The sequence below is a fragment of the Schistocerca nitens genome, chromosome 7, assembly GCF_023898315.1.
Source record: "Schistocerca nitens isolate TAMUIC-IGC-003100 chromosome 7, iqSchNite1.1, whole genome shotgun sequence".
NCBI classification, from domain to species: Eukaryota; Metazoa; Arthropoda; class Insecta; order Orthoptera; family Acrididae; genus Schistocerca; species Schistocerca nitens.
The window spans coordinates 38264310-38290278 of NC_064620.1; the positions used below are offsets into that span (position 1 = coordinate 38264310).

The following is a 25969-nucleotide window of genomic DNA, read 5'->3' on the forward strand; positions in this document are numbered from 1 at the left end:
AAAGATTTTGTGCCTCCACATACAATGGAAAATGTCCTTACATATCAGCTAATACCCCTTGACCTCTCTACATTACACTATTTTTTTCTTCTCAGATGTGATGTAATTTATATCTTTAGTGGAAATTGATTTATTTACTTTGTAAAATTTAAGATTTTCATTTATTCCAAATTATCTGTTACTAATAAGACCTTTGTCAAAGTTCTCAGTACAATTTTTTTCTGAATTCTGTTTGTTCCTTTTATACACTATGTGATCAAAAGTATCTGGACACCTGTCTGAAAATGACTTACAAGTTCATGGTGCCCTCCATCAGTAATACTGGAATTCAAGATGGTGTTGTCCCACCCTTAGCCTTAATGACAGCTCCCACTCTCACAGGCATATGTTCAATCAGATGCTGGAACATTTCGTGGGGAATGGCAGTCCATTCTTCATAGAGTGCTGCACTGAGGAGAGGTATCAATGTAGGTCGGTTAGGCCTGGCATGAAGTCGGCATTCCGAAACATCCCAAAGGTGTTCTGTAGGATTCAGGTCAGGACTCTGTGCAGGCCAGTCCATTACATGGATGTTATCATTGTGTAACCACTCTACCACAGGCTGTGCATTATGAACAGGTGCTGGATCATGTTGAAAGATGCAATCGCCATCCCCAAATTGCTCTTCAACAGTGGGAAGCAAGAAGGTGCTTAAAGCATCAATGTAGGGCTGTACTGTGAGAGGGCCATGCAAAACAACAAGGGGTTTAAGCCCCCTCCCTGATAAACACAACCTCACTACAACACCACCACCTACAAATTTTACTGTTGGCACTACACACACTGGCAGATGACGTTCACCGGGCATTCACTATACATATCTACACCCTGCCATTGGATCACCACATTGTGCACTGAGATTCGTCACTCCATACAACATTTTTCCACTGTTTAATTGTCCAATTTGTATGCTCCTAACACCAAACGAGATGTCATTTGGCATTTATCAGCATGGTGTGTGGGTTATGAGCAACCACCCGACCATGAAATCCAAGTTTTCTCACCTCCCACCTAACTGTCATAATACTTGCAGTGGATCCTGATGCAGTTTGGGATTCCTGTGTGATGGTCTGGATAGATGTCTGCCTATTACACATTACTACCCTCTTCAAATGTCAGCAGTCTCTGTCAGTCAACAGATGAGGTTGGCCTGTACACCTTTGTGCTGTATATGTCCCTTCACATTTCCATTTCGCCGTCTGGAAACTATGGACCTAGGAATGTTTAGGAGTGTGAAAATATCACATACAGATGTATGACACAAGTGACACGCAATCACCTGACCACTTTTGAAGTCCATGAGTTCCACTGAGTGACCCATTCTGCTCTCTCACATTTGTCTACTGAGGTTGCTGATATGGAGAACCTAGCATTAGGTAGCAGCACAATGCACCTCATATGAAAAACGTATGTTTTTGGGAGTGTCCGGATACTTTTGATCACATAGTGTATGCTAGATTTTTTGCCAAATGTGTGTAGATTTGAATTTCCTTCATGATGCACATGTAAATTAACGTTTATGTCTACTGTACAGTGTCAATTTTCTTGTAGATACATACTAAATATGGAGAGGCTGCTTTCACTTTTGTTTATATATACTTTAAATCTTGTAGCAAATTTTTGTCCTGTTTGTCTAGTGTAGGACATGTTACAACTGCTATATTTAATTTTATATATTTGTGATCAAGTAGGTAAAAAGACGAGGGCTAGTAGAAATCCTTGGGTAACAGAAGAAATATTGAATTTAATTGATGAAAGGAGAAAATATAAAAATGCAGTAAATGAAGCAGGCAAAAAGGAATACAAACATCTCAAAAATGAGATCGACAGGAAGTGCAAAATGGCTAAGCAGGGATGGCTAGAGGACAAATGTAAGGCTGTAGAGGCTTATCTTACTAGGGGTAAGATAGATACTGCCTACAGGAAAATTAAAGAGACCTTTGGAGATAAGAGAACCACTTGTATGAACATCAAGAGCTCAGATGGAAACCCAGTTCTAAGCAAAGAAGGGAAAGCAGAAAGGTGGAAGGAGTATATAGAGGGTCTATACAAGGGCGATGTGCTTGAGGACAATATTATGGAAATGGAAGAGGATGTAGATGAAGATGAAATGGGAGATACGATACTGCGTGAAGAGTTTGACAGAGCACTGAAAGACCTGAGTCGAAACAAGGCCCCCGGAGTAGACAACATTCCATTGGAACTACTGGCGGCCTTGGGAGAGCCAGTCCTGACAAAACTCTACCATCTGGTGAGCAAGATGTATGAAACAGGCGAAATACCCTCAGACTTCAAGAAGAATATAATAATTCCAATCCCAAAGCAAGCAGGTGTTGACAGATGTGAGAATTACTGAACAATCAGTTTAATAAACCACTGCTGCAAAATACTAACACAAATTCTTTACAGACGAATGGAAAAACTAGTAGAAGCCGACCTCAGGGAAGATCAGTTTGGATTCCGTAGAAATACTGGAACACGTGAGGCAATACTGACCTTACGACTTATCTTAGAAGAAAGATTAAGGAAAGGCAAACGTACGTTTCTAGCATTTGTAGACTTAGAGAAAGCTTTTGACAATGTTGACTGGAATACTCTCTTTCAAATTCTAAAGGTGGCAGGGGTAAAATACAGGGAGCGAAAGGCTATTTACAATTTGTACAGAAACCAGATGGCAGTTATAAGAGTCGAGGGACATGAAAGGGAAGCAGTGGTTGGGAAGAGAGTAAGACAGGGTTGTAGCCTCTCCCCGATGTTATTCAATCTGTATATTGAGCAAGCAGTAAAGGAAACAAAAGAAAAATTTGGAGTAGGTATTAAAATCCATGGAGAAGAAATAAAAACTTTGAGGTTCGCCGATGACATTGTAATTCTGTCAGAGACAGCAAAGGACTTGGAAGAGCAGTTGAACGGAATGGATGGTGTCTTGAAGGGAGGATATAAGATGAACATCAACAAAAGCAAAACGAGGATAATGGAATGTAGTCGAATTAAGTCGGGTGATGTTGAGGGTATTAGATTAGGAAATGAGACACTTAAAGTAGTAAAGGAGTTTTGCTATTTGGGGAGCAAAATAACTGATGATGGTCAAAGTAGAGAGGATATAAAATGTAGACTGGCAATGGCAAGGAAAGCGTTTCTGAAGAAGAGAAATTTGTTAACATCGAGTATAGATTTAAGTGTCAGGAAGTCATTTCTGAAAGTATTTGTATGGAGTGTAGCCATGTATGGAAGTGAAACATGGACGGTAAATAGTTTGGACAAGAAGAGAATAGAAGCTTTCGAAATGTGGTGCTACAGAAGAATGCTGAAGATTAGATGGGTAGATCACAACTAATGAGGAGGTACTGAATAGGATTGAGGAGAAGAGGAGTTTGTGGCACAACTTGACCAGAAGAAGGGATCGGTTGGTAGGACATGTTCTGAGGCATCAAGGGATTACCAATTTAGTATTGGAGGGCAGCGTGGAGGGTAAAAATCGTAGGGGGAGACCAAGAGATGAATACACTAAGCAGATTCAGAAGGATGTAGGTTGCAGTAGGTACTGGGAGATGAAGAAGCTTGCACAGGATAGAGTAGCATGGAGAGCTGCATCAAACCAGTCTCAGGACTGAAGACCACAACAACAACAACAACATATTTGTGATTGGTCATAATTTTCTGCTTTATCTGTTCTGTGTATTATATTCATCCATACTTTATTCTGTGTTCAGAAGCTGATTAAAACATTAGTACTACAACATACATTCAATGTAACTCCATCAAATAGCAACCATGTGCAAATATAAGAAAAACAAAGTACATCATATTTGAGAAACAGAATTTATGATCTTATAGAAAAGTAAAAAAATATCATAATACAACCAAACATTACTCTCTCTCTCTCTCTTTTTTTTTTTTTTACAAATATATACGTATGTTGTTGTGCTCTTCTGTCTGGAGACTGGTTTTATCCAGCTGTACACACTAATCTATCCTGTTCAAACCTTTTCAGCTAGGAATAACTATTGCAACCCACATCCATTTGGACCTGCTTACTGTGCTCATCTCTTGGTCTCTCTGCAATCTCTCCCTCCTCAACACACACACACACACACACACACACACACACACACACATACATACACTTCCCTACACTTCCCTCCAGTACTAAACTGACAATTCCTTGATGTATCAGAATAGTCTTATCAACTGATACCTTCTTTTATAAAACATATACCACAAATTTCTTGTTTCCCCAATTTCATTGATTACCACCTCATTAGTTACTTGATCTGCCCTTCTGATCTTCAGCATTTTTCTATAGCACCACATTTCAAAAGCTTCTAGTCTCTTCTCATCTAAACTGATTATCATTCCCAATTCACTTCTGTACATGGCTACATTCCCAACAAATGCCTTCAGAAAAGGCTTGCTGACACTTAAATTTATATTTGATGTTAGCAAATTTCTCTTCTTCAGAAACACTTTTCTTTCTATTACCAGCCTGCATTTCATATCCTCTTTAATTTGGCCAAAATTATTTATTTTATTGCCCAAGTAGCAAAACTCATCTACTAACTTTTATTGTCTCATTTTATAATCTGATTCCCTTAGTCTGATTTAATTTCACTATATACCATTATCATTGTTTTGCTTTTGTTGATGTTCAGCTTATATCCTCCTTTCAAGACACTGTCCATTCTATTCAACTGCTGCTGGCAGAATTACAATGTCATCAGAAAACCTCAAAGTTTTTATTTATTCTTCTTGAATTTTAATTCACTCTCCAAATTTTTTTGTGGCTTCCTTTATTGCTTGCTCAGTGTACAGGCTGAATAATATTGGTGAAAAGCTACAACCATCCCTCACTCCCTTCTCAACCACTGCTTCCTTTTCATGCTCTCTGCCTTTTGCAATAGCTGTGGTTTCTGTACAAGCTGTAAATCACCACTGGCTCTCAGTATTTTATCCCTGCCACGTTAAAAATTTCAAAGATTGTACTCCAACAACATCAGAGATTTTTATTCAAGAAATTCGTCGCGAAAGACTTCGTAGCCAACATCAGCAAAAACTTTCTCCAAATCTCCAAATGCTGTAAATGTAAAGTGGCCTCTCCTTAATCTGTCTTCATCAGTATTGCTTGGCATATTCCAATATTTCTCTGGAACTCAAACTGAAATTCCCCAGAGTCAGCTTCTGTTAGTTTCTCATTCTTCTCTAAATAACTTGTGTCAGTATTTTGCAAACATGACTTATTAATGTGATAGTTCAGTAATATTCACACATGAAGTATCTGCTTTCTTTGGAACTGGAATTCTTCTTGAAATCTGAGGATATTTTGCTGATCACATATATCTGGCACATGAGGTGGAATATTTTTGTTGTGGCTAGCTAACCCAAGGATATCAGCAGTTCTGAGAGAGTTTCATCTACTCCAGGGGCCTTGTTTTCACTTAGGTCTTTCAGTCCTCCGTGCAGAGTTCCTTTCTCATACTTCAGGACTGTGTTCAAAAGCTGAGGAATGCATGAACAAGTACATAAGTCTGTGGTTACTGCTGTGCCATGTTAAGGAAATGTATACTATTCTTGTGGATATCCTACTTGCCCTCTTCACACTTATGGGAGAAGTGTTTTTTAGGGAAAATATGGATGCATATCTTATCCTTTTTCTTGATGTGAAACTGATACATAGTCAATTCTTTGCTATTTATGACATTAACTGTCAGCCATCATAGCTGTAATTAAACCTTTAAATTTCTGTTGACAGAATTCCAACTCAGTTCTTAGTTCCTGGAGATGACTGTGGTATGTGTGTGTGAACTTTGCTTGTGTGAATGTATGTAGGCTCTGTTGTTGATGGCTGATGGACTTTTCTGCTACCCACTTCATTGCCTCTCTTTGTTTCAATTAGCACCTGACCTATCAAAGTGTTGCTTTCCATTCAGGATTTCCCATTGTTTGATTCTGAACTCCATACTGGTTAGAGAGTGAAGTAGCATTGACAGTGAGTGGATCTTCCTGGTAAGAAGTGTGTCCTGTAAATTTTTATAGAGCAGGACATATATGCCATAAAGATAAAATAGAAATAGCTGTTGATGTGCAAGGTAGTGAAATCGAAATGGCTAAGAGAAAAATATAAAACATGGGAGACATTCTTTTCTCCCAACATACAAGGGTGGTTTGGAAAGTTCTCGGAATCACCATGAGAGGTCAGCGCTAGCGCAATAAGTTGTTCACGAGATATTCGTTCAAATGTTGCCTGTAAACATGTGCCGCATCAGTGCTCTTGGAAGAAAGCTGTGGTGGTGATGTGGCTCTGTTGTTCCCATGTAGTGATTTGCAAAGATGGAAAAATTGAGATTCGAGCAGTGATTAAGTACTTCATAAAGAAATGTATGAAAGCAAAGGACATTCATGCTGATTTCCAGAATACACTGAGGGATTCTGCTCCTTCATATTCAACTGTCTCTAAGTGGACAAATGAATTTAAATTTGGTTGGGAGAGCTTGGATGGTGATCCATGCAGTGGTCGGCGAAGCTGTGTCACTACTCCAGAAATCACATTTTAACTGAAGAATTAGAAATGAAAAAATTATCTGCAAGATGGGTACCATGACTCTTGATGCTGGATCAAAAACGCATGAGAATGGACATATCAGAAGAAAGTTTGGCCCATTTTAGGGGAAACTAATGAGATTTTTTGTGCTGGTTTGTGATCACAGATGAGACCTGGGTGCACTTCAGGCTGAAGAATATTGGGGAAAAGCAGTGGAAACGTGCTGACTCTCCGCCACCAAATAAAGCGAAGACAATTCCTTCAGCAGGAAAGGTCATGGCATCAGTGTTCTGGGATGTGAAGGGGATTCTGTTTGTAGTCTATCTCCTCACTGGACAAACAATTATTGGAGAATATTATGCTAACCTCATGGACAAATTACAACAAAAGATATGTGCTTCAGCTCACTACAGAATCACAAAAAATCATAGTACAGAACTGCTCTTATTTCACCTTCATTGTTGGCAACAGCATATCAGTAGTGTCCCTTCCACTACTTCTAATAATTGCACATTACTGAAAATCATAGAACTGATTGGTTATTCCCCATCAACATTTAACATTATTTTATTTTTTCCTTTAATGTTAGTAGATAAATAAGTATCAATCTTACCTTAACTTCCAGTGTGAGCCTTTTAGATGAACATTTATTTAATATTTTTTAAAATTTATCTTACAATAACATATTGTTGTTCTGCAGACAGATTTTGGCAACAAGAGTAAAGGAGATTTACTTCAAGAAAAACTAGCTAAAATCTTCAAAATCAAGACTGAAAATCTATGCATATTTAGCATAAAATCAAGATCTCAGCGATATATTATTACAGATATACATTTTTCTATTTGTGCTCCTGGTTCTTATGTGTACCAACCTACAAGACTTAATGGGATTGTTCAGATGCACTGGCAAGAGGTAAGTAGTCTGTCAGCTTCTGCTTACCAGTTATCTGAGCATGAAATAAATATCAAAATATGAATTGGCAGAGCCAATGCCCTTTAGACAGAATGCAGACATTCTTATATACTTTAACTGAATCTGAATAAACACTTTTCATAGCACTCATTTTTTATTATTATTCTTTCTTGTAGATTGCAGTCTTGTAGTCCATTCTAAAATGTAACTTTTTATACTGGTCTAGAAGATGCTTTGGTTCATTTTGTTAAATAATATAAACACTGGAGGAGTTTTTGGTGTTGAACGCATATATTCTCAGTCATTTCAATTCACAGTACAAATCAACATCAACCACAGCACTGACACAACACACATAACCTGTCTTCCATCCTCACACTTCAAATTCACACCATGCAGTGCCTGTGATAAAATATCCACAGTCAACGTCTATCTTCAGAAGTTCTGGGAACTGGGTTGATGCCAAACTTTTTTTGACATGTGTACATCATAACATTTGTGCCATCCTGTGTCAACAGTAGCTCACTGTGTCGCTGGAGAACGTCATGAGTTGTTTATGTGTACCTACCTATATTTGCCTTTCAGACACACATGTTTTTAAAATCTCGGTCCAAAATTTCAAAGTATATGGGGTGAATTCAGACATAAATTGATGATTTTTTTTTAATTCTGTATTCTTTCTACTTGATTTTAGTAACTTTCAATGCATATTATGGTAGGCCTAAAAACTTGATTCTATCAGGTCCCTGTGGTACACACACAGTGTGTATATGTGCAATTCACCAAAATTTTAAACTTACGATTGAAAAAGTGAGGTCGAAATCTGTAACAAGTGGAGAAATACAGACATATAAACCTTGTCTTGCAAAGGTTCTGTGCAATCCACCGTCAATATATTATCAGTTGGGAGACTGTAATTCATGCCCAGGAAATGGAGACCATACTTCAGAAGGCGTTCCAAGAAAACTTGATAGACAGTGTCACCTTCTGACAATGGATTTCTGAGAACAGGTGTAAATTGGAAACATCACAAAAATCAACAAGAGAGTTCATGAATTTGTTTTGCAATAAGCCATCTATGTTGGTCCATCATGACTTTATTGCAAAGCAATGAAGTTCATTTATGAAACACATTAGAGAAAAGATTCACAGTTTGCTGTGCACTGTGATTTTTCAGAGAACTAGTCATTTTTGGTACAGGATGAGGTCCAGAGCTATCACTGGATGAGTCAGCACACCACTCTTCACCCATTTGTTGTGTACTACAAAGGAGAAACAGAAACAGAGCATCTCAGTTATGTTGTTATTTCAGACGTTGTGAATATAACACTGTGGCTGTCTACTGCTTCCAGAAAAAGCTCATCAATTCATTAAGAAATCACTTTGAACCTAAAAAAATGTATTACTTTCCTGATGGTGCTGCTGCTCAGTACAAAAACAAGAAAAACTTTTTACATCTATGTTTTCATCAAGCTGATTTTGGCATAGGGGCTGAATGGCATTTTTTAGTAACAGCTCATGGAAAAGGGCCTTGCAATGGAATGAAAGGCACAGTCAAGAGGTTTGCAGCACAAGAAAGCTTGCAACATTCATATGAAATTAAAATTCTTACATCTTGGCATATTTTCAACTGGGCAGTGGAAAACGTCTTGAGAGTACATTTTACATTTGTAACTCAGGGTGTACATAGGGACAGTCATATTACTAAACAGTCACTTCGGCAAAGAATTAACTGTTCCAAGAACTGGGGACTTCCACTACTCAGATCACAAATGTCAATTTGTGGACTATGAACACACAAGCACCCAAGAAAGGACTCAGGTCGTAGAACATAAAAGAATGCTTAAAGAGAAAGACATTAATGGTTTTAAAAGTAGATTAGCATCTGAGGAATGGCAACTAGTTCTTCAGCAAAAAGGGTCCAAATTCAAATGGGCCAAATTTTATTATATTATTTTACAATATCTTAATTTTTGCTGCCCAGTGAAAAAAATTAAGAAAGTAGTAACTCACAACCAGAATGTAAAAAACGCCAGACTGACTCTTCCAGCTCACAGATTAAACCCAGGCAAAAATCAAGGATCTAAGTGTGCTACATAAGTCAACTAAATTGCAAATTTAAGGATAAGTATGATCAAGCTAAAAAACAATTTCAGGAACAGCTCTCAAGTTTAAGAAAACAGATCCTAGATAGGTAAGACTTCATGGAATATAATAAATAGATATTGCAAAGCCACCCCTAAGTTAGATGCTCGAATTGACAGAATCCAACATAAAGGAAACCTTATTAATGATCCAGATAAAATCTGCAATATATTTAATGAATATTTTATATCTTCAACTGTGAATCCAGTTAATAACAAAGGTCTAACTCCGATGGTAAAGCCTTACCCTAGGCTGGAAACTGCTTTTGAATTTAAGGAAGTGAGTGTGGAGGAAATAGGACAAATAATAAATTACTTAAAGAATAAGACCTCATCTGGCTGGGATGTACTGAGTTGTATTATAACTAAAAAATACAACAAGGAATTAGTTGGAATAATTACCTATATGATTAACAGTAGTATCAAGGAGCACACATTTCCAAATATATTGAAGAAAAGTACAGTTAAACTTGTGCATAAAAAAGGATCGAAAGAAGAGCTATCAAACTTCAGGCCCATATCACTAATACCAATTTTTGGTAAAATATTTGAAATTGTTTTGTTGACACACCTTATTGATTATTTCACAAAGAATAATTTAGTAGTAGAAACACAGCATGGCTTCAGAAAGCATCACAGTACCATTACGGCAATTACCGAATTTCTCCACAAGTTGTATGATGCCCTGGATGAGGGAATGCAGACAGCAGGGATATTTCTAGACCTTACTAAAGCATTTGACTCAGTGAATCATGAGTTTTACTAAGCAAATTGGAAACTTACAACATAAATGCCACATCCATACAACTACTGATCACTTATCTAACCAATCATAAGCAGTGTACAAAGCTGAGTTATGAAATTAATGATCAGATCAAACATTTACAATCCAGCTATGAAACAGTAAAACAAGGTGTGCCTCAGGGCTCCATATTGGGCTCCTCCCCTTTTCTGGTCTACATTAATGATTTAGAGGCACCTCTGTACTCCCAATTAGTAAGTTATGCAGATGATACCTCACTTTTGTTCTTTTGCAAACAAACTAATAACTTGACATTGGCTGCAACTGATGGCTTAAGTCAAATAACTACTTACTTCCATGATCAAGGTCTAAAAGTCAATATTAGCAAATCCCTGCTGTTACCATTTAAACTTGGCAATTCATACCAAACCTGTATTGATAATATAAGTGGCATCAAAAAAAGTAGACACTGACAAATGTAAATTTTTGGGGATATACCTAGACGAAAATCTTACATGGGTAGATCATATCAAGTTTGTATGCAATAAAATCAGCAGTTCACTGCACTTAATTAGCAAACTATCAAAGTTAGTCTCTGAACAAACATTATAAACTGCTTATTATGGGACAATATTTGCATATATTAATTATGGAATAGAGGTATGGGGATGTGCTGCTGATAGACACACGAACAGAAACCTAACGCAGCAGAAAAGAGCAATCAGGACCATGCATCGACTAGGATACAGAAATTCGTGTAGAGAAACCTTTCCTTGTATCTGTACAAATTAATAACATATCTTTGTGGACCATAAAAATAATGAAACCAAGTGCTCTGATGTGCATACTCATAACACAAGACAAAAAGATTGTTTCTTCAGAAGCAGAACCAAACTAAAGAAAACAGATCATAGTCCTTGGATTAATGTCCAGATACGGTTTAACAAACTGCCAAGTGGTATAAGATGCCACAAAGGTAAAGTACTCAAAAGGGAATTAAAATCATTCTTAACTCTCAAATGTTTGTACTCACTGAATGGATACTGATGTTAAAATGTAGCTAATTAAATGTAGGCCTAACTCTTCTATCTGTATGATGTACTATTCTGAGATTATTGTAATATATACTATTTTTGTAACAACATGCTGTAAATTCAAATACCTATACTATGTTAGCAATTGTATGTTGCATTATGAAGTACTGTACCAGACATTGCCAAGTGCATCACCCGGAAGTGGCTTCTTGTACATGCGAATTGCAAATTCCTACTGTTTGTACAAAAATTGTATAAAAATGCTATGACATTTGCAAAAGTCACCAGATGGTGACTATATGCAAAAAAAAAAGATAATAAATAAATAAATAAAACATTTCATGTGCTCACTCCTGTAGTTTCAGATACAACAAAAATCTTTGACTAGATAGTTTCCTATGCTCAAAGTTCATAACAGTAATTGACAACCAAACCCCAAAAACACTGTCATTGACAGGTATAAATAGATGCATAACTACAGAGCAAAAAAACAAGTGGTTGCTTGCATACATTTTGGGGAAAGATGAAGAAGAAGATAAACTAAAGGTGACTTCAATCATCCATGTGGTCCATCTCCTTTTGCATATCTGGAGAAGCCAAATGTTATGTGGATTCATGTGGTGTATGTTCTATGTAAGGTGAACTCAGTGACCACAACAAGCCAAATATACATCTTGCCTGAAAATGACATGGGCAAAACCAACCAATTCCATTTTATAAGAACTTATGATAGACAGAGCTGTTCATAAATGTCATGTAGTAAGAACATTTTTTTTAAATTAATTTGGAGATTTCTTAATGTAGAACCTCTATGAAAGTCATTTTTCACACAGCACACGGGACTTGAAAATTTTGTGACATGTGATCCCATGATGATCCCAAAATTAAACTTTCAGAGGTGTAAGGGTATAGTTCAAAGAAATTTTGCAATTTTTTTCCAAAATTTTAAAACTATGGCTTTTTTAGAAAATTAAAATTTAAAATTTAATTTTTAAATAATTTTTAAATTCCATCATGGTGCATATCAAATGAAAACCCAACTAAAGCACTTTAAAATGACATTTTTCAAGCCTGTATCTTACCTAGCTCCAGGAAAATGGCAATTTACTGCCCCTTGAAAAGTCAAGGCTTGATAAATTTTTAATTAAATCATGAAAAATAATTTATGGTTCATTCATAACTATATAGGGACACTAGGTGCACCTAGTTTCATCAAAATCTGAGGCCTTCAAACTTAATCATTACATACATACATACACACACACACACACACACACACACACACACACACACACACACACACACACATTAATCCTTGTTCCATAGATCATGAATACGACATTTCATAATGATGTGGAACGTGTCACTTTAACATAATTAATAAATGTTTTTCTTTTTTAATTTATTTTTATTTTTAATTTTTTATTTATTTTTTTACAGTTACTACTTCATATCTAAGAACTCTTCTATTGAGATTTGTCCTTCAGTTATTCTTTTAATTTGCTTTTAAACGTTGGTTGGCTATCTGTCAGACTTTTAATACTATTTGGCAAATGACCAAAGAGTTTTGTGGCAGTATAATTCACCCCTTCCTGTGCCAAAGTGAGATTTAACCAAGAATAGTGGAGATCATCCTTTCTTCTAGTGTTGCAGCTACCGTATTTACTCGAATCTAAGCCGCACTCGAATCTAAGCCGCACCTGAAAAATGGGACTCGAAATCAAGGAAAACAAAATTTCCCGAATCTAAGCCGCACCTGAAATTTAAGACGCGAAATTCAAGGGGAGAGAAAAGTTTTAGGCCGCACCTCCAAATCGAAACAAAGTTGGCCCACTTTAATACGAGACACAATTTAGGTCGAATGAATGATGATACAGCTACAGTAGTTTGGTTCGAGTCGTAAGCTTAGCAGTTAAGCTTTACCAGGTAGCCATTGCTATGCGTCAGGTGCTCCGTCCGTATTTATACGGGTACCCTTCCTTTTTCACGTGCTTCGTCTGGTTTGAATCGATTGCTTATTTTTCATTGATCTCATAAGTGACATTCTCTATGTTATAGTTGTTTACGTCACTCTAAGCTGAAAATGCATTATTGTACACTGTCATGCATTGTTTGTCGCATTCTGATAATGAGTGTTTACAACCTGTCGTCACTCACGGCATGGCTTGCTTTTGTGTGCGCTACTGCGGCTTTCAATAAAAAAAAAAAAAGAGACATATTGTCTCATTAGTGGAACAATGGCAAGAGACTGCTATTTGTTGTTACTTACACTGCTGCTTTCTTTGATAATGATCAGCAAGAACTAAATAATAGACTGCATATGATAGAAGATGTTCTGAACGAGAGTTTAGCAAAAATTTTACGCCGTCTGAAAATCTTTGCAGATGCCTCTTTAGTACATTACATTCTGCACAGAAATTAGTCATCTTAGATTTTAAAATCTAGACAATTGACGTGCTTCATTTCTGACTGTATCACTGTTAGGCATAAGAATAATACGGATATAAACACGACATGATATGTATATTCTTCCACGTTTGCTGTTGTCTCACTCTAATTTCGTAGTTTATTAGGTAGACAGGATTTAAATGAGATAGCAGCAAACATGATAGAATACATGGCAAAATGTTTATATCCATATTATTCTTATGGTGGAGTGGATACTGCATGTGATTCACAATTCAATAAGTTCCTATTAGCAACCATCTCTTCTCACAGGTAGGAAAAAATTCAGAATGTAGAGTTGGCCATATTGACAAAAACCCCAAACAGTCTTGCCAGTCGGATTTACGTAGTACATTGAAATGCTGCTACATTCTAAGATGAACAATACGGAATTTGTATTTACTTCGTTGGATAATGTATGAAAATGTGGTGGTCGAAACTCGGGGTGGAGAAAAAAAGCTCATCTTCCACCTCTTTTTAAAAAATTTTTGGCGCCAGTATTTATCATTGTGCCTACAAAGCAAGCCTGTGTAGCGTTACATATATTCGACGGCAGAAGTTAGTTGTGGCAGCACCTACCTACATTTTTAAGAATTTCCGCTTAGTTTGCACTCGATTCTAAGCCGCAGGCGATTTTTTGGATTACAAAAACCGGAAAAAAAGTGCGGCTTAGATTCGAGTAAATACGGTATGCACTTTGCTGTTATTTTTTAATTGGGATGGGTTATCAATGACAAATATCATTAGCGAATATATGTATTGTGAAGGTACTGTGAATATACTGAGTTCCCTATATAAACGTCTGCAAGGTGATCTTGCACGGGCTCCAGCTATTATTCTGATTACATGCTTTTCTGCAATGAATACCTTCTGTCTTAATGACGAGTTGACCCAAAATATGATGCCATATGAAAGTAGTGAATGAAAATAGGCATAGTAGGCTAATTTACTGATAAGTTTATCACCAAAATTTGCAATAAACCTAATAGCATAAGTTACTGAACTTAACCGTTTCAGCAGATCATCGATGTGTCTCTTCCATTTCAATTTCTCATCAATGCACACACCCAGAAATTTTGAGTATTCTGCCTTAGCAACAGACTTTTGTTCGCAGTATATATTTATCATTGGTGTTATGTCATTTACTGTACAGAATTGTATAAACTGTGTTTTCTCAAAATTTAGTGAGAGTCCATTTGCAGAGAACCGCTTAGTAATTTTCTGAAAAACATTACTTACAATTTCCTCAGATGATTCTTGTTTTTTGGGTGTGATTACTATACTTGTATCATCAGCAAAAAGAACCAGTTTTTCATCTTCATGAATATAGAGTGGCAAGTAGTTAATATATATTAAGAACAATAAGGGACCCAAGACTGGACCCTGTAGGACACCATTCTTGATATATCCCCAGTTAGAGGACTGCTGATTTTTGCAGACTATCTATAATGTTAATTTCAACCTCCCGCATTCTTTCTGTTAAGTATGAATTAAACCATTTGTGCACTGTTCCACTCATACCACAATACTTGAGTTTATCTAGAAGAATTTCATGATTCACACAGTCAAAAGCCTCTGAGAGATCACAAAAATCCCAATGGGTGATGTTCAGTTATTCAGTGCATTTAATATTTGATCACTGAAAACATATATAGCATTTTACGTTGAAAAGCCTTTCTGAAAACCAAATCGACATTTTGTTAGTACTTCATTTTTACAAATATGTGATGCTAGTCTTGCATACATAACATTTTCAAGAATTTTGGATAAAGCTGTCAGGAGTGAGTTGGGTGGTAGTTGTTAGCATCAGACCTATCCCCTTTTTTACGCAGTGGCAATTTGTTGATTTGACATGAAATGACACTACACAAAAACATTTTCTTTTTACTCCCATGGGGAACAGGTCATACAGTCATCATATCAAAAAACTGAACACCACTTTATATATAAATTCTGTATTTATTAAGAATGTTATACACACTACACCATCACATGCCAAGTGCTAGAATAAGACTGAAAAATGAAGCGCAATGGTAGCACAAGTTTTGAAGAATCAAAGATTTGGTAGTTCAAAGGTAGCACATTCCATCGACAGTTAATTCTTGTGGTCGATGACCAACACAGAGCCATCCCCTCCCTACTGCAGAGCACAGGGAGAGGTGGTGACGTAGGTTGGCATGGTGCTCGGTCTGTAGTCATGTCTAAAGATGTCCCCTTGGGTGTAGTTCCTATTAATGATGAAGTCACGTTGTCACGTCAGTGGGCAGAAAACTGGGATTGGGAAGCCTGGTGATGTGGGGGCATTGCATGCTGTGAGTGGCACTTAAATAGAGAGATGGCCACCATCATCAGTTGAGGCAGTGATGGCTGTCTCCTCTGCATCTGGGGGGATCACAAACATGGCAGATGGCAGCACAGTTGTCGTCAGATGGCACAGGCTGGTTAGTGGAATAACTGGGATTTGGAGGGGGGGGGGGGGGGGGAGGTGAGAGAAATCCTACACACTCATCCTCTGAGCTGGGTGGAGAACAGGAAGTACTAGTATCACACGCATTGTTACATGTACTAACAGAGCTGGAAGGAGAGCTCGGTTCATTAGGAGCACTGGTAGTGAGGAAGTGGGATCATAGGAGAGTCATCCTCCAAGTTTGCATCTTTGGACCCTTGAAGCTGGTTTGAGAAGCGAGGTGGTCACAATTCATCTGTTACCTTGGAGCAGAATATCAAAGGTCTCCAGAAAGCAGCATAATACTTTATGTGGGCCCAAGTAAGGGGGGGGGACAGGGGGGGGGGGGGGGGTTTGCAGTGCAGGTCACACCATGTCATTTCACAACATCACATAGTCACAAACATGTAACCCTTTGTGCATGAAGGTACAAGAATAATAGAGTTGATGGTTTCTGCAGGACGATGCATTAATCACTTGATGATGCGGGCCACTGCAGTAACGTAGTTGTGCTGGCTCGGTGGCGTGATCACTGACCAGGTTCAGGTCATCAAGTAGATGGCTCATCAGACAGATGAACCATTCATTGTCTTCCAACATGCCGTGGATGTCCAGGATATTATCCACTAGCACAAACCATGTTATAGGGTTGTTCTTTTGAAGTTGTGGAAGCTTTGGAAACTGCGCGACAGGTGGCTGCTGTAGTGTCATTGGGAGATGGCAGTGGGCGTGCAGTGGGTACCCAGAAACTGGTATATTATCTGTCTCTAATGCAGCACAAGTAAGCACCTGTCCACACAAGACCTGGGAGAAAATGTGGTAGGCAGGGGCATCATGGCGGCTGTGAACGTAGTCACAGGCTGTTGATGTGGGAAGTCAACGACATACGAGTTGAACTAGAGTACATGCTTGTGTGTCAGGCTAGTACGAAATTTGTTCTCTTCAAATGTTGTAGGACATTGTGGTGACAGTAGTTCTTTTTTCAGCCGTTGGTTGATGACCACCACACTCCTTTATATACCAACACTTATAAATCTGTCTTCTATTAGTGAAATATTATTAATTGGTAATGCCCTATTATAACATGTGGGCTGCGAGTTAGTGCCAAGTATGACGCTCACCTGCAAGCTAGTGTTATGCTCTGGGAGGAATTTTGAAATGTTTGACTGTGTGTTTGCCTAATGAATAGAGGGTATTGAACATCAATTTTGTATCTATGGCAATCAATAGAAAACTGCAAGGCGTTATTTTGGGGATAATGAAAGTAGTAAATGCATACAAATGAAATAACAAATGCTTGCCAGCCTAATTAGGCATCATAATTTGAAACATGAGTATGAGTTACTAAATTGACTTTCATTAATACTCCTTTTAAATAGTGCAATGAATACACATGACTACCGAACAAACTGAGTAGTGGGTAGCAATAGTTACTATTTACACAAATCAGCAATCATAGGAAATTTAAAAGTTATTTCACTCATGGTAATAATAGTTACTGTTGCAATCAATAGGTAACTCAGCACTAAGATGTTACTAAAGACCTTACAAGACTAAAATTGGGCGTGACAAGAGTCCTAGTTTAACTAGCATACCAGACACCACAAATGATATTAAATAACATTACACAGCACTTTTTTTATACTCACACTTTTATGGAAATGCTTCAGATTTCTTTAGCGAAAGCAGAATTTAGTTTATCTTTCTTATAATAAAAAGAATGTAGTGGAGACCCATAAACTGAAACTGTCTTTACAGGCAAATTCTGTGACTATTTCAAAAACAAACTGCAATTTGCCAATATTGATTTCTAACCCCACAATTACTATCCAAGTCATGCCAAGGATAACATCTTCACTGAGAGCTTTAACTATTAAACATCCATGTTTAAAAGTTTTCCCTCAATTGTAAAATATATTAAAGCCTGACTTTTAACCACTTTACTATGTTTCCCAGTTGCACCTTTAATCCGTACTCCAATTACAGGTAATTCTACACATTCCTCATCATGTTTTAATTTTTTACTTAAGGATTCAGACACTTCTGAAATTTGGCTGCCTGTGTCAACAAGACACTTGCCTTCCCATGATCGTATTCTGACTTTAATGAATGAAAAACAAACATCAGTACATTTATCAGTTTTAACATCCTCATATGACTGGTCATCTTCTATCTCCAAAATCACTGTTGTTCTTACCATTTTCATTGGCTAGGTACACTTCCATTACATTACCACAAAGATCATTATCACTGTCACTGAGAATTTCATCAACCCATGTACACCTACTTGTTTCATGTAAATCAGCACTGTGGAAATTATAGTTAAGATGTTTTACAGTAACATATTTAATCTTATGCCACCATTCTGGATATAAAATTAAACACAGGTTTTTTATGATGATTCTGAAGTTTTCCTCTTTCTCAATAGCATCAATATTTAACCGCATGTTATATAAAAGAGATTAATTCCCATTCATAACATTTTCATTAACATCCCTTAATCCTTTAACATTGTCCTTCGGAAACACTACAGCATTGTAGCAACTACTACACATTTCCTTACTAATATCTAATGCCTCCAATTCTTCCTTAAAACAAACAAAATACTTTTCTTCATCATTACTATACTCAGCATCACTTACCTTCAATTTATTATATGCAATAACACCACAAACCTCATCAATATCACCACACAAATTACCAACATCACCATTCCCTACTTTATTACCGTTTAAATACCCGGTTTCGTGTAAGTTGCTGTTCATTAATACAGTATTCACTTTGTTCTTACCTAGTTCTTCCATTAGTTTCTGAATTCCAAAATCATCACAAAAATCAATTACTTCAGCATCTATCAAATGACAAGACTTTACCCAGTTATAGAATTCTGATAAATTAATTTCTTCTGTATACTCTTTTCCAATTTCTGGTTGCTCACTTACTTTATTTGCATATTTCGCATTACCCGGTGAACATACTTTTTCTCAACAGAAATAACATTAACAGGAAACACATCTTCAAGATAGCTACTGACCGCTTCAGTAGAGTGTTTTTCTTGTGTGTCGGTATTTGTGTAATTTCTGGTCCATTTGTTATTTGTTTCATGAGCCCCTAACTTGTGGACTGACAGTGGGGCCCAAGTTAGTTTTTTCTGTCTCCTGAATTAATACCCCATCCTGTTTCCTTGTGTTTCTGTTATCATATCTATTCAAATTTCTGTTCCAACAATTGCCATGTTGCTCTCGAGAATGAAAATTGTTACCATTTACGCTATTATGTTCCTTCTGATGATAATTGTTACCATTGTGGTTACTATGTTCCCTCCTGCTGTGATTATTACTGTACCAATTCTTATTACCACCCCATTCAAAAGGTGTGTGTATACTGTGGTTGTGTTTCCCTATTTTATTTTTTTCCAAAACTCTACCTAATTTGTCTACATATTTCAAAACACATTCATTGTGTCATCTGGCCTGTAGACTAGATCCAATTGTACCTCTGCTGGTAACCTCCTTTTTAAAGAATCAATCTGGAAGAGTTCATCAAAAGGTTCTCTCAATTGAGTTAATATTTCAAGATGATTTTTGCAAAACTGTTTCATACAAAGATGCCTGTCCCTGTAATTTGGTCCATTAAGAAATTCACTTTTTATTCTAGTTTGTTCAGTCTATGACCAAAATCTATCTAAAAATCCTTTCTCGAAATCTGCATGAATTGTGTCATCTTTAGGATACTGATTATCTCAACTTAATGCTTCACCTTCCAGAAACTTTGTAACGACATTCCCTGCATTATTTCTTCATTGATTGTCCTCAGTGTCAATGTACTGCATTGCTACACTGGCTGAAAAATGGGTTGTGGAAGTACAACACTGAATACTTTGAATGATGTAGCCAACAGGTGCACATTTGTGTTTCACAGTACTTTACTTTCACTGTTCAGAACCCCCCCAATAATACACAGTTATATGTCCAGTGCACTATTGTTTAACTTTTGATAAGCCTCATTAATAGGTTGCAGGCGAACCTCCACAACTGCTACAATAGTTTACTGCTGAACATCTATGAGCAGTAAAAACCCCCACAAAGTTCACTGTTCTTGAAGAATAGAAACGTACATATGGATCAGACACTGTCATTGTTTTAACACACGCCCTAATTGTGTAACACTTATTTCATGGATACATTGTTGTTGATCGAACCAATACAGCTTCCTCGTCTGAAACTCAGCTGTGGTCTGACTGTCTTGGGACCAAAAATCAGGTCCTTATATATCCTCACAATAATAGGTACTGAAACTACACACTGTTCAAAGTTAAATTTACAGAAATTACAATTAAAACTTAACTCATTAAATTAACTGCATACATTGAAAAATTGGTACTTTTTAACAGTTTCTTCTCCTACAAGAGTTAGGCCGAATTATTTGATTAAATCATGAAATTAACATATATAGTTATGCAAACAATACTTTTGATTAAACTTTTAATTACTTTGGAATTAATTAAGGACTGGCTTTGCTAACATGTTTTTGAGTAGAGCCAAATAGATCCTTTAAGAATACAATTAGTTGTTCCTCCAAATGTTTATAATTAGTACAGAATTAATATTTGTTTATATGTCAACAATAGAATTTAAGTTATGGAACAATTTCTGAGTTCACCCTATAACAATAGTATTAACTAAGAATAGTTTAAATAAATTAGAAAATCAATTACATCCATAAAACTAAGCACAAAATTAGATCTGGTGTTATATTCTTTAAAACTGAGGGCCAACCTTTCTCTTTTATGAAAATGCAGATTATATTCATGTATATTCATGGTAATTAGTTAAAATTGAAAAAAAAAATTTAAGGAGGCAGATGGCAAAACAAGAGGGGGAAGTAACAATATCCCAGCTTGCTTCATCACAACTTCTTAACAAACTTGATTTTCATAATATCAATCATATTAGACACAAAATTATCTCTGCAATGCTGCAGAAAATCTGCAGGATGTAAACTACCTTCACCTGAAAAAGTTTTTTACTGGAATGTTGCAGAACATAGTATTAAAGCCACTGAGGCTTATTAATAATTATTTTTGAGAGAGAGTAATGCATTCAAGAATATAACTTTATTTTTGCATTTCATTGAACACAGGAACAATATTGTTATAACCTTTAATCACCAATAATTGCGTGGATATTCAAACACACTCACTTAGAAACAATAGCTGCTTACATGATAACAACTCAGTATCTCTCATTCGATTGCCGTGCCGTGACATGCGGCCGGCGCCGTTCATAGCTAGGTGGCGCTCCCGCACTCAGCCGAGTTGCGGAGTGCCTCTATCGCAATTTGCGCGTACTGTCGTGGCGGCACTGTTAAATGTCGTGGCACTGTCACAACACTTTTCCCCCCTTGAAAAAAAAAACACTCACTTCCTTGGAGACACGGACACTGTGGAGACATCCATGGCCTCTTGTGAGGCCCCGAGAAGATCCCGCGGAGAGACACAAGAGTATGGTCGAAAATGTCCAGGACGGAAGCTCGTGCGTGGAACGTGCCTCCTGGACGAGATGATGGGTGAAAACTCCGGAGCAGCATCCATAGGTGTCGTGGACCTGGGGGTGTGCTCCAGCGAGATGGGTCCCGGAAAAGGCGGTGTCGTGACTGGAGCCGGTTCCGGCATACTCGGAAGCGGTAGCGACATCGGCTGCATCAACACGTACGGTAGATGGGCAGCAGTGACAGGACTGGCTTCTCGGGCTGGTGGAGGTGAAGGAAGGGGCGGTGGCACCGGCGTGGCCACCACTCATGGGCGCATCTGGTCGTAATGGCGAACAACCATGCCGTCGTCCATACATATTTCACAAAGCCGGCGGCCGCGAAGAGCCTTGGCCACCCCTGGAATCCATTTAGGGCGAGATCCATACCCTCGTGCCCACACGTCGGCGGGTGCCCACCGAGTATTTTCCCGCACTAGGGGACATAGCACAAGGCCTGACAGGGTGAAGCAGGTGCAGTAGAGTGCGCGGTTGGCGGCCATGCAAGAGTTCAGCAGGGCTGCGATCACCCAGAGGCGTGAAGCGATAAGAACTCAGAAATTGCAGCAGAGCGTCATCTGTGAAAAAATCACTAAGGAATTTTTTCATCTGGCTTTTGAAAGTGCGGACAAGGTGCTCGACCTCCCCATTCGATTGTGGATGGAAGGGCGGTGCTGTAACATGATGAATCCCTTGTCCAGTACAAAAATCACGGAAGGCCTGCGAAGAGAACTGAGGGCCATTGTCCGTGGCGATCGTGGATGGAAGACCTTCTAGCGCAAAGATTTTGGACAAAGCCAGTGTTGTCGCCGCAGTGGTGGGTGACAGACATCGAACAACAAACGGAAACTTCGAGAAGGCGTCAATCAACAGTAGCCAATAAGTACCGAGGAAGGGGCCAGCAAAGTCAGCTTGCACCTGTTCCCATGGCTGCACCGGATCAGGCCACAGAGAGGGCATTGTACGAGGTGCAGCCAGTTGTTGAGCACACTGACCACACGCAGCCACCATGTGGGTGATGTCCGAATCAATACCGGGCCAATAAATGTGCCTGCGGGCCAGGGACTTAGTCCGAGAAATCCCCCAATGGCCTTCATGCAACAGTTTGAGAACATCTTTGTGAAGAGAGGCTGGCACCATGACCCATGGAGATGCGCCATCCGTGGCCAGAAGAACAACACCATCACGAACAGACAGACGAAGGCGCAAGGCATGGTAGTTGCGAAGGGGATCCGATGCCCGGCCTTTGGTCCTGTCCGGCCAACCCCATTGAACAAAACCGATCACCTGACACAGGACCGGGTCCTGCGCAGTAGCCGACGCGACCTGCGAACCTGTAAGTGGAAAACCCTCGACCGTACGACGTTCTTCCTCATCAATGTGGAAACAGAGTAGTTCATCACGATCGAAAACCGGGTTGGGGCCCATCGGCAATCGCAACAATGCGTCAGCGTTGGCCTGCTGGGCCGTGGGGCGATAGTGAATCTCATAGTGAAAACGAGACAAGTATAAGGCCCAACGTTGCAGGTGGTGAGCTGCCTTATCCGGAAGCGACGCCGATGGGCTGAACAGAGAGACCAGCGGCTTGTGGTCGGTGATGAGGTGGAACTTAGAACCATACAAAAAAAACCTGAACTTTTTTAGAGCATAAATGATAGCGAGCGCCTCCTTTTCGATTTCAGATTAACGCCGTTGCGCATCGTTGAGGGTCTTGGAAGCATAGGCGATTGGTCATTCTGACCCATCCTCATATTGATGGGCGAGCTGTAGGTTTAAGAGTAATGTGGGCTTCAAAATCCTTGGCACGACCCAGACCAGCAGAGAACACGGACGAAAATTCAGAACACAATCCATCCAGCTGTTGATACGGAATATCCTCAGATATGAGGTGCACATCATCATCAATGGAGAACCTGAACAACTGGAAAGCATCATAACCGAACAGGTTTTCAGTGCCCACATGATCCACCACATAAAACGTGAGGGGCCTAACAACAGACTTGTAGGCAGTGGAAGCAACAGACTTGTAGGCAGTGGAAGCATCAAACTGGCCAATGATAGGAATTTTCCGTTTATTATAAGTTCTCAGATTTCGCGTAACTGGAGACAAGGGAGGGGAGCCCAACTCCAAATACGTGCGAGAATTAATGAGAGTTACTGCAGAGCCAGTGTCCACTTGCATGCGAATGTCTTTATCCAGAACACAAACAGTAACAAACAGCTTATTTGTTTGAGAAAGCACACAGTTAACATCCATGTCTGATGCCTCGTCCTCGTCGACAGGAACTTTAGAGGACTGACACACAGAAGCAATGTGGTCTTTTTTCCTACATGAATTACACGTGGCCCAACGTTTTGGACACGCGGCCCTGTCATGCTGTACGAAACAACGTGGACAAGAAGGAAGTGCGGAACGAACCTGCTTCTGTGGTTGCTGTTTTCGCTGCAAGCGTTGCGGCCCAACGCAGCATTGTTTACGCGAGTGAACCGCCGCCACATCTTCATTCTCCTGTGAAACAGGCAAATTGTCCGTGTCGAAAGTTGACTGTACAGCGCCTACATCACACCACGCATCTATTTGCGCACCAGCAGTGTGAGGCACTTCAAAGGATTGAGCGATGCTTAGAACTTCCGATAACGACGGGTTTGGCAGTTGTAGGGCACGTTGCCAAATTTCTTTATCAGGAGCAAGCCGTAGAATAGCATCCCTAACCATTGAATCAGCATAAGACTCATGATGAGTGTCCGTGACAAACTGACATTTCCTACTCAGACCGTGTAGTTCCGCCGCCCAAGCCCGGTAAGATTGATGGGGCTGTTTACGACACCGGTAGAACGCCATGCGGGCAGCAACGACGTGGGTGTTTTTGCGGTAACATTTCTTGGAAGGACAGGGAGGTAGGTTCCCACAGAGGGGCTAATTGAGATAGTAGCTGATAGATCCGTGGGGAAATCCAAGATAGAAATGATGACTTACACATAGGAGCGTCGACAACGCTGAAAGCCAAAAGTGTTGCCGCAAACGCTTCTCATAATCCTCCCAGTCTTCAGCGGCCTTGTCATAAGGAGGGAATGGAGGCAGAGAAGACGAAGACAGACGATGAGTAAGTGATGTTGATAATGCCTGAATAGCAGCCGTCAGCTGTGTTTGTTGTTCAATGAGCACTTGCATAAGCTGTTCCATGTCTGCCCCGTCACAAGCACACAAATCCACACCGCAGTGAAAATATCCATTCCTCGTCGCCAAAAAGTGTTATAACCTTTAATCACCAATAATTGCGTGGATATTCGAACACACTCACTTAGAAACAATAGCTTGTTACATGATAACAACTCAGTATCTCTCATTCGACTGCCGTGCCGTGACGTGCGGCCGATGCCGTTCGTAGCTAGGTGGCGCTCCCACACTCAGCCGAGTTGCGGAGTGCCCCTATCGTTGTTTGCGCGTACTGTCATGGCGGCACTGTTAAATGTCGTGGCACTGTCACAACGTATACCAAAGCAAAGATTTATTAAAAAGAGATGGCATATCGCTAGAACAAAACCAAAGAATAAACACATCATAAATAACATTCTTCACAGAATAAACACCGACGTCCACTGTGTGATTTTGTTGTGTCTCCAGGCAGTTCCTACACAGCCCCCCTTTGTAGAGTGGAGCTCCAGGCACATAAAGATACTTGTATTTTATAATTCTGCCCACCCTAGAGCACTTCTCTGAGAATGGTGGGTCCTCCAGTGTGGTTTCGTGCTTCTGGTTTGTTTTGTTGCTCTCTGTGGGCAACACCTCTTTGTCATATTGTGTAAGCGGCGGTTCTTCACTGTTGTTTTGATTTTCTTCATCAGCTGGTGGCCGCATGTGCGCCGGTTTAACTCTCTCAATGGAAACTGTTTGTCGTTTCCCGTCATGATTTATCTGCAGCGTATGTTCATCTCTCGCGAATACTTTATATGACCCAGTATATGGTGGCTGAAGAGGTGTTCATACAGTGTCTGTTCTCAGCCACACATAAGGGCAATAGCTAAGCTGCTTCTGAACGAATGGCGTGTTGGTCCCATGTCGAGAACCAGGTGTCAATCGTAGCTGTGCCTTGTGGTTGTGGACTTTTTGTAAGACGTTAGGCATATCACCTGCTGTTG

General features: G+C 39.2%; 1 protein-coding gene across 1 annotated transcript in view; it reads left to right on the forward strand.

Moving 5' to 3' along the window:
- Nucleotides 1-25969, forward strand: part of LOC126195460 (neural-cadherin-like) — a 368993-nt gene that overhangs the window by 251741 nt on the left and 91283 nt on the right. Inside the window, exon 14 of the mRNA XM_049934087.1 lies at nt 7278-7490. Within this exon, the coding sequence (XP_049790044.1) occupies nt 7278-7490 (213 nt within the window). The remainder of the gene's footprint in view (nt 1-7277; nt 7491-25969) is intronic.